Genomic DNA, 12,410 nt, shown 5'->3' on the forward strand with positions numbered 1-12,410 from the left:
GTGTCCTGTAGCAGAGGTGAGACTTCTGTCAAACCCAGTGTGAGTCCTTAAAACTCATCATTTAAAAGGTGGACTTGTTGTGATGACTCTAGGTCATGAGGTACAGAACTGATTGCTTGTTTCCTCTCATTGAGAATGTCACAGCACAGTAGTGTTTGCTTTAATCAGGACAGTCACCACAGAACATAAAAGCAGCAGTTGTTTGTGTACAAACCATAAAACGCTCACAGATGCTGCAAACATAATGTGAGCTAATTCTTCATGATTCCTCCACAGAGTGGACCAGGAGAGCTCAGAGGTTCCCAGTGCTCAGTCTGCCCAGCAGCATCAAACACACCTGGACTCCATATTTATGGTCTGTACATGGACAACAACTACTTTGACATCTGTTGTGTTGACAATAATCTCCATGCTGCACTTTTTAGAGCAGTGGATTGTCAGTGTGTCCAACATGGATCTGATGTTTGGCTCCATGGTTTTACTTTGATTGTGTCATTCATATAGTTTTCTGTTCCAGCTGCTGGAGGAGAACATTGTCACTTTTGTGAAGAAGGAGCTGAAGAAGATCCAGAAGGTTGTGAGTCCAGATTACCCAGAATGCTCAGAGAGTCAGAGGGAGGATGAGGAGGTGTTGGACGGTGAGGATGAAGAGCAGAGGAGGAGCAGCAGAGAGGCTTTTGTGAAGATCACAGTGAACTTCCTGAGGAGAATGAAGCAGGAGGAGCTGGCTGACTGTCTGCACAGCAGTAAGAGGATTTCTCTAAAGATTCAACATGATGGACAAATGGGACATTTACTAACATCTCAAGACATGGAGGGAAATATGTTCATGTGTGTTCTTTAGGGGGATGAACATGTCATGTTTTCTTTATCAATTAGTCATTGATGTTGTTTCTTGTTTGTTCATTCAGGACTTTTTGCTCCAGTTTGTCAACGTAAACTTAAATCTACTCTGAAGAAGAAGTTCCAGTGTGTGTTTGAGGGGATCTCTAAAGCAGGAAACCCAACCCTTCTGAATCAGATCTACACAGAGCTCTACATCACAGAGGGAGGGACTGGAGAGGTCAATGATGAACATGAGGTCAGACAGATTGAAACAGCATCCAGGAAACCAGCCAGACCAGAAACAAGCATCAGACGAGAAGACATCTTTAAAGCCTCACCTGGAAGAGATGGACCAATCAGAACAGTGATGACAAAGGGAGTGGCTGGCATTGGGAAAACAGTCTTAACACAGAAGTTGACTCTGGACTGGGCTGAAGACAAAGCCAACCAGGACATACACTTGACATTTCCATTCACGTTCAGAGAGCTGAATGTGCTGAAAGAGAAAAAGTTCAGCTTGGTGGAACTTGTTCATCACTTCTTTACTGAAACCAAAGAAGCAGGACTCTGCAGGTTTGAAGAGGTCCAGGTTCTGTTCATCTTTGACGGTCTGGATGAGTGTCGACTTCCTCTGGACTTCCACAACACTGAGATCCTGACTGTTGTTACAGAGTCCACCTCAGTGGGTGTGCTGCTGACAAACCTCATCAGGGGGAAACTGCTTCCCTCTGCTCGCCTCTGGATAACCACACGACCTGCAGCAGCCAATCAGATCCCTCCTGAGTGTGTTGACATGGTGACAGAGGTCAGAGGGTTCACTGACCCACAGAAGGAGGAGTACTTCAGGAAGAGGTTCAGAGAGGAGGAGCAGGCCAGAAGGATCATCTCCCACATCAAGACTTCACGAAGCCTCCACATCATGTGCCACATCCCGGTCTTCTGCTGGATCACTGCTACAGTTCTGGAGGATGTGTTGGAAACCAGAGAGGGAGGAGGGCTGCCCAAGAGCCTGACTGAGATGTACATCCACTTCCTGGTGGTTCAGTCCAAACTGAAGAATGTTAAGTATGATGGAGGAGCTGAGACAGATCCACACTGGAGTCCAGAGACCAGGAAGATGATTGAGTCTCTGGGAAAACTGGCTTTTGAGCAGCTGCAGAAAGGAAACCTGATCTTCTATGAATCAGACCTGACAGAGTGTGGCATCCATATCAGAGCAGCCTCAGTGTACTCAGGAGTGTTCACACAGGTCTTTAAAGAGGAGAGAGGACTGTACCAGGACAAGGTGTTCTGCTTCGTCCATCTGAGTCTTCAGGAGTTTCTGGCTGCTCTTCATGTCCATCTGACCTTCATCAACTCTGGAGTCAATTTGCTGTTAGAAGAACAATCAACCTCCCTGTGGTCTAACCTGTTCAGATACAAACCTGATCAGACGCAGCTCTACCAGAGCGCTGTGGACAAGGCCTTACAGAGTCCAAATGGACACCTGGACTTGTTCCTCCGCTTCCTCCTGGGTCTTTCACTGCAGACCAATCAGACTCTCCTACGAGGTCTGCTGACACAGACAGGAAGTGGCTCACAGACCAATCAGCAAACAGTCCAGTACATCAAGAAGAAGATTGAAGAGACTCCCTCTGCAGAGCAAAGCATCAACCTGTTCCACTGTCTGAATGAACTGAATGATCGTTCTCTAGTGGAGCAGATCCAACAGTCCCTGAGTTCAGGACGTCTCTCCACAGATGAATTGTCTCCTGCTCAGTGGTCAGCTCTTGTCTTCATCTTACTGTCATCAGAAAAAGATCTGGACGTGTTTGACCTGAAGAAATACTCTGCTTCAGAGGAGGCTCTTCTGAAGCTGCTGCCAGTTGTCAAAGCCTCTAACAAAGCTCTGTAAGTGTATAGATAGTTGGATTTATTCATCATTATATAAAGACTCTGCTATTTTATTCAGCAGGAGGGAAAATAAATTCCTCTCTTCTTTAATTCCTTATCATCATCTCTGAGCTCTGAGCTTCAGCACATTGAATCTGAATTAAAATAATGGATCCTACATTAAAGAGCCAAGTCTCAGCTCTAATTTGAGCAGGTTGACATCAGTATAGAAAGAACTGTGTGGGAGATTCAGCCCTTTTAGTGGTTCAAAAGTAACTGGACAAATACACATGAAGTGAGACATCATCAGATTTATCAGATTTTATATTTATTATTTAATCTTTGCAGTCATTGACTGTAATATCCATCATTATATTTTAAAGTGAATGTGGTGAGAGCCCGAAGAAAAAAAGATTTCTAACTGTCCAAATACTTACGGCCTTGACTGTACATGTCATGTTTATTACTGATTGTGTCATATGCCTTCTCTTGACACTGGTGTTTTAGCAAAGTACAGACCTATATCCGCCTTCTTTTACCTGCACAGTATCAGGAAGATTAGGAACATTCTGTCTCAGAGTGATGCTGAAAAATTAGTCCATGCTTTTGTTACTTCTAGACTGGACTACTGTAATTCCCTATTATCAGGATGTCCAGTTAACTCTCTAAAAAGCCTCCAGCTGATCCAAAATGCTGCAGCGAGAGTATTGACTGGAATTAGCAAGAGAGATCATATTACTCCTGTATTAACTTCTCTTCATTGGATTCCTGTAAAATCCAGAATTGATTTTAAAATCCGTCTCCTTACATATAAGGCCCTCAATGGCCAGGCTCCTTCATATCTCTAAGAGCTGATAGTACCATATTATCCCAACAGATTGCAGGTTTGCTTATGGTTCCCACAATCTCTAAAAGTAGAACCTCCTATGATCTTCTGCACACCTCTTCTCTCTTTCTCTCCTCAGACCCACTCTCACATTTATTAACCTTTATTCCATGTCATTAACTCTGTGTCCTCTCTGTCCCGTAGTCCTGTGCTTGTTTCTCTCTGGTCTCTCTTTCTCTGTACCTTTCTGCAGGAATCTCTGGCTCCGGAGCTGCATGTTCTCTGTCTGTGGTCTACAATTTCTAACACATTACTATGTTTAATGTTCCACTCTGCTACAGATACATGTTGGATTAATATTCTATGCAGACTTTAATGTAAATAATTACCAATCATGACAGCTTTTTGCTTATGTGCTCTGTTTCCTATCATAACTGTAATCGGCTGAGCACACAGTATCCACTTACTGTTTATTAATCTGAATGCTGGTCCTCTAACATTGTTCACTGCTAACCCTGTTTGTGTCATGTTTTATGTGCTGCATGTCCTTCTCCTCCTCTCCTCCATTCCCAGCTGTCTTATCTTCCTCCTTTTCCTCCTTTCACCCAGTTTGGCCATCAGCAGGAGGATCCCCCATATGAGCCAGGTTCTGCTCAAGGTTTCTTCCTGTTAAAAGGGAGTTTTTTCTTGCTACTGTCACCTTAAGTGCTTGCTCTAGGTCTCTGTAAAGTGCTTTCATACAATTTTGCCTGTGGAAGGAGCTATATAAATAAAATTGAGTTGAAAATTTAACTGTCATGTTTCCAATAGAATCAAACAGAAAGGATTTGAATCAGAGCCAATGGAAGAGGATCATCAATGTAGAAACTCCTCAGTGGTTAGCAGGTGGATAAAGAGCAGATATTTCTGCTTCACTGAACAAATCTGTGTTTGATGTTTGGCCCAGTTTTCAAATGCAGGTCTGTTAGTTTGCTGTGAGCTGCAGAGCAAACTGAGAGTTTTGTGACTTTGATTGTCCTTTCAACACAAATGTTATTTGACTTTTTCTTCATTGTTTCCTCTTCAGACTGAGCAGCTGTAACCTCTCAGAGAGAAGCTGTGAAGCTCTGTCCTCAGTTCTCAGCTCCCAGTCCTCTAGTCTGAGACACCTAGACCTGAATAACAACAAGCTGCAGGATTCAGGGGTGAAGCTTCTGTCTGCTGGACTGGAGAGTCCACACTGTATCCTGGAGACTCTCAGGTCAGATCAAGTTCCAGTTTGTTTGAAATGACTGCAGATATTTCTTGAGTATAATAATCTAATGATTCTCATAGTTTATACAATCTTTGATTGTTTCAGTCTATCTCAGATTCAGCTTCATATTCTTAAGAGCTTGCATATATGAACTCTGACTGAGATACAGAAACTCATTTATGCTTTACTATAAAGTGGTTTAGATGATTACATGTCAGTGTTAATGTCAATAAAAACTATGATAAAAATTCACTGACATTCACTTTTATTTCACTATGAAATCAAGATTTCAACTTAATACTAAGTACTGAGAACTGTGACAAAATATATTACGTTTAACAAGATATTGCAAAAATGAGTGGAAGTGGAACACAGATTAATGCAAAAAACATTAACAGCTTCATATTCCTTTTAGTTTGTACTAATAATTTAATATAAGGTCTCACTAAAGGAGTAAGTTGAGGATTAATGTGGACAGTCAAACATGTTAGCATTTTTTACTCAATAGCTTTCAGGTCATGTGAACGAATGACTCAAAATCAGTGCAGAATCACAGTACTCCACTGGCTGGTTGCGATACACCTCTTTTTATTCCATTTTAACACTCCTGATCATCAATTTTGGATATATATCATCATTTTTTTTCAATTCACCTCCAGGTCATATGACATAATGATTCAAAACCAGTACAAGATCACACCAAGGGGGGAGTTGTAGGTTTCAGCAGTGAGGATCACTTCTGTGTTCAAAAAGCTGCAGTTCCTCGGCTGCCGCTGGGGGCTGGCTCCAGAAGTGAGCAATTCTTCATTGAACCCCATGTTAAAATAGCCAACTTTACAGCCTAAAAAAACATATTTACAGCCTGGTACATTTTTCGTTTCTGGTCTTCATTGATAGTTTAATTGCCGATTTATGGTCACTGCTGATACAGATAGAGGACTGGAGCAGCTAATGTTAGGAACCCTGTTGCAGTGTGTTCCGTGCTCTCAGAGTCTGTTTATTGTGGGAATATATATTTTTCTGTTCCGACATTGCATGGACAGAGCAGCTCCGTCAGTAAGCGATGGTGTGCTGCTGTAACTGTAAGTGGATAGTGGGTGGAGGCAGCGGTGAAAAGCGGTAAATATTAAATATTAAACATTTTAATATATTATTATCATTATTTTTTTATCGTTATTAATAATAATGACAATAATAATAATACTGTTTTTAACTTTTGAATATATTTTTTCAATATAAGATAATAATGATTGTTTCACAGTTAAATAACTAGGCTAGAAATACATTTTCCCCCACAACTCCACCAAACCCTGCAGCTCCATCTAAAACCTCTCTATCTGAAACAGTCATGTTTAAAACATGGCAGCAACATTATGATCTCTGTTGTATGTTGTGTGTCGCGGTTACACGGGGTCGAGCTAGTTGGGTCGGACTCGGGGACTGTCGTGTGGTGGATGTAGCTGCGTGTAAATTCTATTCTGGATTTTACAGGGAGTCAATGCAGAGAAGCCAGTACAGGAGTAATATAATCTCGTTTCCTGGTTCCTGTCAGTACTCGTGCTGCAGCTTTTTGAATCAGCTGGAGAGCCTTTAGAGACTTTTTGGGACAGCCTGATAATAAGGAATTGCAATAGACAAGTGTAAAAGTAACAAACTTTACTTTTAGGCTGGACAAAAGTGGCATCTGCATCATTATGTTAAAACAATGTGAGGGTCTAATCCTGCAGAGGGAAAAATCAGACCAGGTGTTGTGAACCAAGTCTTTAATTTAATGCAGCATGGAGACAAGACATACAGTTCAGAGTGTGTTCTGTAGTGTTGATTATAACACGTCTAATTGTCCAAATACTTACGGCCATTACTGTACATGTCTATTTATGTGTCATATTTACCTGTCATGTCTCTAACTTGTTGAGACATGAGCAAACTGAGAGTTTTGTGCCTTTGATTGTCCTTTCAACACAAATGTTATTTGACTTTTTCTTCATTGTTTCCTCTTCAGACTGAGCAGCTGTAACCTCTCAGAGAGAAGCTGTGAAGATCTGTCCTCAGTTCTCAGCTCCCAGTCCTCTAGTCTGAGACACCTGGGCCTGGGTAACAATGACCTGCAGGATTCAGGAGTGAAGCTTCTGTCTGCTGGACTGAAGAGTCCACACTGTACCCTGGAGACTCTCAGGTCAGGACCTGTTTAGCTGATGATTTGCTCATAACTGATTTACATCAGTGGATAAACAGCCAACTTGTGTAGGATTGTTCAAAGTAAATTTTACTTAAGTTCAGCAGAACTTTCTAGACTCAGACAATTATTCATCATTTCAGGAATTTGCCTTAAATGCACTGAACCTTGACCAAAATGGACCAGAACCAAAAACAAAAATATGAACAAAAAAGAACAACAATACAGAGCAGCAGGTATTGACAGAGGGTTCCTGTGTGATGTTGTGTGTGTCTGCAGGCTGCCAGGATGTCTGATCACAGAGGAAGGCTGTGCTTCTCTGGCCTCAACTCTGAGCTCCAACCCCTCCCATCTGAGAGAGCTGGACCTGAGCTACAATCATCCAGGAGACTCAGGAGTGAAGCTGCTGTCTGCTGGACTGAAGGATCCACATTGGAGACTGGACACCCTCAGGTATAGAGAGGCCTGCTGCAGCCACAGACAGTGTGTGATAGAGGAGGAAGAGCTGGAAACATTTAGTGTGTCACAGCTGAACGGAAGTGCTTTGAATTCAACAGCACAAAGAGGGGTTTTCTCTAATTCTGACTTCAGTATCTCATCATGACTCATTGTGTCATATTTAAGAGAAAGTATGTGACAATCATTAAATCAGATGTGGTCAGCTGTTTTCTGTGACCTGAGCAGGACTTTCTCAGACTGGATTTCATGCTGCATCAGCACAAAGCTAGCATGGAAACATTTGAGCTGCAGCTGGTTGAACTGCTCCTGTACCAACAGAGCCACTTTGAGCACTCAGAGTGCTTTCACCACAACAACCCCAAAGACTTTAGATGCCTGTTCAGTGCTAACACACTAATGATGCTGACTCACCTTTCCACACTCTCACCAGATATAATACTTCTGGGAGATTTTAACATTCACATGGACAATGCCAATAATACTCTCATCAAGGACTTCACATCCTGTTTGGACAGTTTTGGACTACAGCAATATACTAACCTTCACACGCATATTAAAGGACACATTCTGGATTTAATGTGCTACTCAGGTGTTACACCTGTTGACTGCAAAGCAGACTCCCTCCCTTTCTCTGACCATATGCTGTTGTCAGCATACTCAAGAAACCTGGTTCAGATCCCAACAATCTCAATAATTTTCAACCCATTTAAAATCTTCCCTTCATCTCGAAAATTCTTGAAAAAACAGTTGCCACTCAACTCCATACACATTTATCCTGCAATAATTTATATGAACAATTCCAGTCTGGTTTCAGTCCCCTCCATAGCACTGAAACTGCACTTCTCAAAATCACCAATGACCTCCTCCTGGCTGCCGACTCTGGTTCACTATCCATTCTCCTCCTACTTGATCTGAGTCCAGCCTTCGACACAATTTCACACAACATCCTTCTGGACAGACTCTCCTCCATTAACATCACAAACTCACCCCTCAACTGGTTCCACTCTCAGGCCGCACTCAGTTCATCCAGCTAAAATCATTCACCTCTCACTTAGTCCCAGTCACTACAGGCATGCCCCAGGGCTCTGTCCTGGGCCCCCTGCTGTTCATCATCTACCTTCTCCCTCTTGGTCACATCTTCCGTAAATATTGCATTCATTTTCATTGCTATGCGGATGACACCCAGCTCTACCTTTCAACCAAACCCAACATTACACTCCCTCCCTCCTCCCTTACCAATTGCCTCCTTGAAATAAAATCCTGGTTCACCTCAAACTTCCTCAAATTAAACAGTAACAAAACAGAACTTAAAACTCTAAAATATCCATGATCAATAATCAGCTGAACCTCTCTGAGATCCTGATCTTGTCATTCTGAGATCTTTTGTTGTGTCTGACACCAAAAGTGATATTAAATGGAGAAGACAAATGATGAAATCTTTCCTCCATGTCACCTCCCTGCTCCGTATAATTCCAAGATAAGGACTCCAGGTCCTTTGTCTCTTTGCTGAATGAACAGAATAACCAAACCATCTGTGTGTGAGATCCATGTAATGTCCATGTTTGCATGCTGAAAGAGAACGTGCTGGTCTGATCCCCCTCCTCCTTTCAGGGTGGAGCCTGGTGGAGTCCGATGGTTGAGACCAGGTCTGAGGAAGTGTAAGTGTGGTTTTCATTTGATTCCTGAAAACAAAGCAGCTCACATTCAACCATCTTCAATGTGTCAATCAATGTTCAGGTGATAGATCAATAACTACAGCTGTGTTGTGTCTTCTTCTCTCCATCAGATTTCTGTGAACTCACCATCGACACAAACACAATAAACAGAAAGATCAAACTGTCTGACAACAACAGGAAGGTGACACATTCGGATAATCAGTCATATCCTGATCATCCAGACAGATTTGACCAGTGTCCTCAGCTGCTGTGTAGTAATGGTCTGACTGGTCGCTGTTACTGGGAGGTCGAGTGGAGTGGAAGGGTTTATATATCAGTGAGTTACAGAGGAATCAGAAGGAAAGGAGACAGAGAAAACTGTTTGTTTGGAAGGAACGATCAGTCCTGGAATCTGATCTGCTCTGATGAGGGTTACTCTGTTTGGCACAATAAAAAAAAGACACCTGTCTCCTCCTCATCATCATCCTCCTCTGTCTCTGACAGAGTAGCAGTGTATGTGGACTGTCCTGCTGGCTCTCTGTCCTTCTACAGAGTCTCTTCTGACTCACTGATCCACCTCTACACCTTCAACACCACATTCACTGAACCTCTGTATCCTGGGTTTGGGCTCTGGTTCGAGTCGTCTGGTTCCTCAGTGTCTCTGTGTAGAGTGTAGCAGAGAGAGTCTCCTCCTGTCAGAGAAACTGTTGAACACATAGTTCAGTCTGTACATGTCTGTCTCTTTCACTCACACACACCTTTTCAGATTCATGTATTAAAGTAGTTTATTTGTTAAACTTTTCTAAATGATTCCTTGTAAACTTCTTCCTCTTCCAGTCCTTAAAAGATGGAAGCTACGATTATTACAGGATAAAAATGTTGCTGACTTTTACTTTTTTAATATTCTAATCATGATCTCATCCTTTCACATTAAAAGCATCATTGTGAACATCAGTGTTTTGTCTTTCTCTGAACCTTGGGACAACTGAGCTGATTCAGTTCAAACTAAAATGCTGCCACAGTTTATCTGAAAGATCTGAGAAAAAACAAAGACAGAAACTGGTCAAACTGTCTTTCAGAGGTTCACAGAGTTAGAAAGCTCCTGACTACTCTGAAGAGTTTGAGCCTCAATTCTATGAATTTTAAGTCAACTTAAAAAAAAAGACTCAGAAAAGATGAGAGTGAAAACCAGCAGCTGAAATTTGACTAAAACAAGAAGCTGTGAAGTTTATTTGAAAAGTGTTTAAAGAGTTTTTCAGCTTCATCTTTCATTTTTACAGTGTATACCTGGTGTTCACCCTGTTTTTCCATGTTTTACAGTGAATCCTCTGGCTGCTGATAATACTTTTCGTTGGGACTCGGTAATATGCCTGCCGTATTTAGGTTTTACCCAGATAACATGCTGCAACACATCCGTATGGCCTGATTTATGTGCGAAAAGCTCGGGAAAGCTGTCAGATATAACTTGCAGTTCAACTGGTCTCTTGCCATCCAGATGAGAGAGCTCCGCCTTGGCTGGTTGTTTCCAAGCCTCCACCACACCTTCAGAGTCATCTTCCTCTTGCACCTGACATGCTAGAAGGGAGGTTATGGAAAAAAGTTGGCCCCTTTCTTCCCAGGCTTTCAAAAGGTTTACATGGTAATTTTGCTTTTGTTTCCCCCTCTCTGGATGAAAAATTTCATATGTTATAGGCCCCATCGGCCTAGTGACTTCAAACGGCCCCTGCCACTTAGCCAGCAGCTTGCCGGATGCTGAGGGCAGGAGCAGCAGGACCTTTTAACCTGGTTTGAACTCACGTTGGCGGACCTGTTGGTCATACCGCCTCTTTTGTGCCTTCTGAGCCTCCAGGAGGTTCAATCTGGCCTCCTCTATGTACTGCTCCAACCTGTCCCTCAACTGCAGGACATAGTGTATCACCCCTTTCCCCTGCTCCTCTTTGGTAGGCTGTTCCTCCTCCCAATTCTTCTTCAACAGATCCAGGGGCCCCTGTACAGGCCACCCATACAGCTGCTCGAAAGGAGAAAACCCAGTGGGAGCTTATGACACTTCCCTATAGGCAAAAATAAGAGTAACCACTTGTCCCACTCTTTTCCTGTGTCAGAGACAAACTTTCTCAGTGTCCTCTCGAGGGTCTAGTTAAACCTCTCCACCAGCCCACCTGTCTCTGGGTGATAGGGAGATGTCTTGATTGCTGTTATGCCCAACTCTATCTCCTCTGGGATGCCTACTCGAGAGAAGAGCTGGACAAGAGCACTGATCAGTAGATATGGACCGCAGGGGAAAAGCTTATGAGAACCGAGTAGCATAGTCACATACAATGAGAATGTACTGATGTCCAGCTGAGCTTTTTTCTAGGGGTCCCACAATGTCCATGGCAATTTTCCTGAATAGGGTGGTAATCACTGTCATGGTCTGCAAAGGTGCTCGGTCTGCTTTACAAGTGGCACTGTTTTTTTGGCACTCTGCACATGATTTGCAATATGCCTGGACATCTGTGTACATTGAAGGCCAAAAGAACTGAGAGGCCAACTTGAGATATGTCTTGTAGTGACCTAAGTGCCCCGCCCATGGAATGGTGTGGGCCAGGTGTAATACCAAAGATCTGCAACCGCCTGGCACCACTAACCGCATGCTGTCTCTCCCACCTGGTATTTACTCTTGGGTTCAGGTTGCATCGATCGCCGATACAGGCCCTTAAGTTGATGGTACGCTGGCATCTCCCCAGCCGGCACTGAAGTGGCCCTGAACCGCTGACTGTAAGTTTCAGCCGAGATATCAAACTTGTAACAATTGGATCTGTCTTTATCCATGGCTGTAGGCCTCCACAGCTTTTCCACTCAGCAGGGGAATGAGTCGGCAGGGCTACTCCTCCTCTGGCCACTGCCACAGACAGATTTTATTAGACAACCAAAGTCATGACAACCCAGAGTTGAGACCAGGAAGCAGAGTTGCAGTCCTACACGCTTCTCTGCAGTTTCTCTAGAGCTGTCACCCACCCATGATTCCTACCATTCCAACAATTTCCTTTATCCTGTAGAGATTGTGTCTGCTCCCCGTCAACAAAAAGTGTATAAACCAAAAAATGCAAGAGGTGTTATTCATAAAAACCTTGAAAAAATTAATACTATGAAAGTGTCTGAACCTAAAAACACCACAATTAGATGTGGGCTATTAAACATTAGATCTCTCTTGTCTAAATCTCTGTTGAAATGATTTGATAATGGATCAGCAGATTGATTTATTCTGTCTGACTGAGACCTGGCTGCAGGAGGAAGAGTATGTCCGTCTAAATGAGTCAACCCCTGCTAGTCATATTAATGATCACATTCCTCGAGGCACAGGCCGAGGAGGAGGAGTGGCAG

The 12,410-nt window shown here is 43.0% G+C and overlaps 1 protein-coding gene across 1 annotated transcript; it reads left to right on the forward strand.

Annotated features, from left to right (window-relative positions):
• Positions 1 to 280: 280 nt before the first annotated feature.
• On the forward strand, positions 281 to 10,828 carry LOC121191493 (protein NLRC3-like; the record flags this gene model as incomplete). Its single annotated transcript, XM_041052661.1, has 8 exons — positions 281 to 355; positions 518 to 746; positions 912 to 2,715; positions 4,590 to 4,763; positions 6,760 to 6,933; positions 9,004 to 9,050; positions 9,179 to 9,712; positions 10,740 to 10,828. Coding segments are annotated over 8 exons (3,126 nt in total), but the record flags the coding sequence as incomplete, so codon positions are not given.
• Between the last annotated feature and the right edge of the window lie 1,582 nt (positions 10,829 to 12,410).

This window comes from Toxotes jaculatrix, chromosome 13 (genome assembly GCF_017976425.1).
Source record: "Toxotes jaculatrix isolate fToxJac2 chromosome 13, fToxJac2.pri, whole genome shotgun sequence".
Lineage (NCBI taxonomy): Eukaryota > Metazoa > Chordata > Actinopteri > Toxotidae > Toxotes > Toxotes jaculatrix.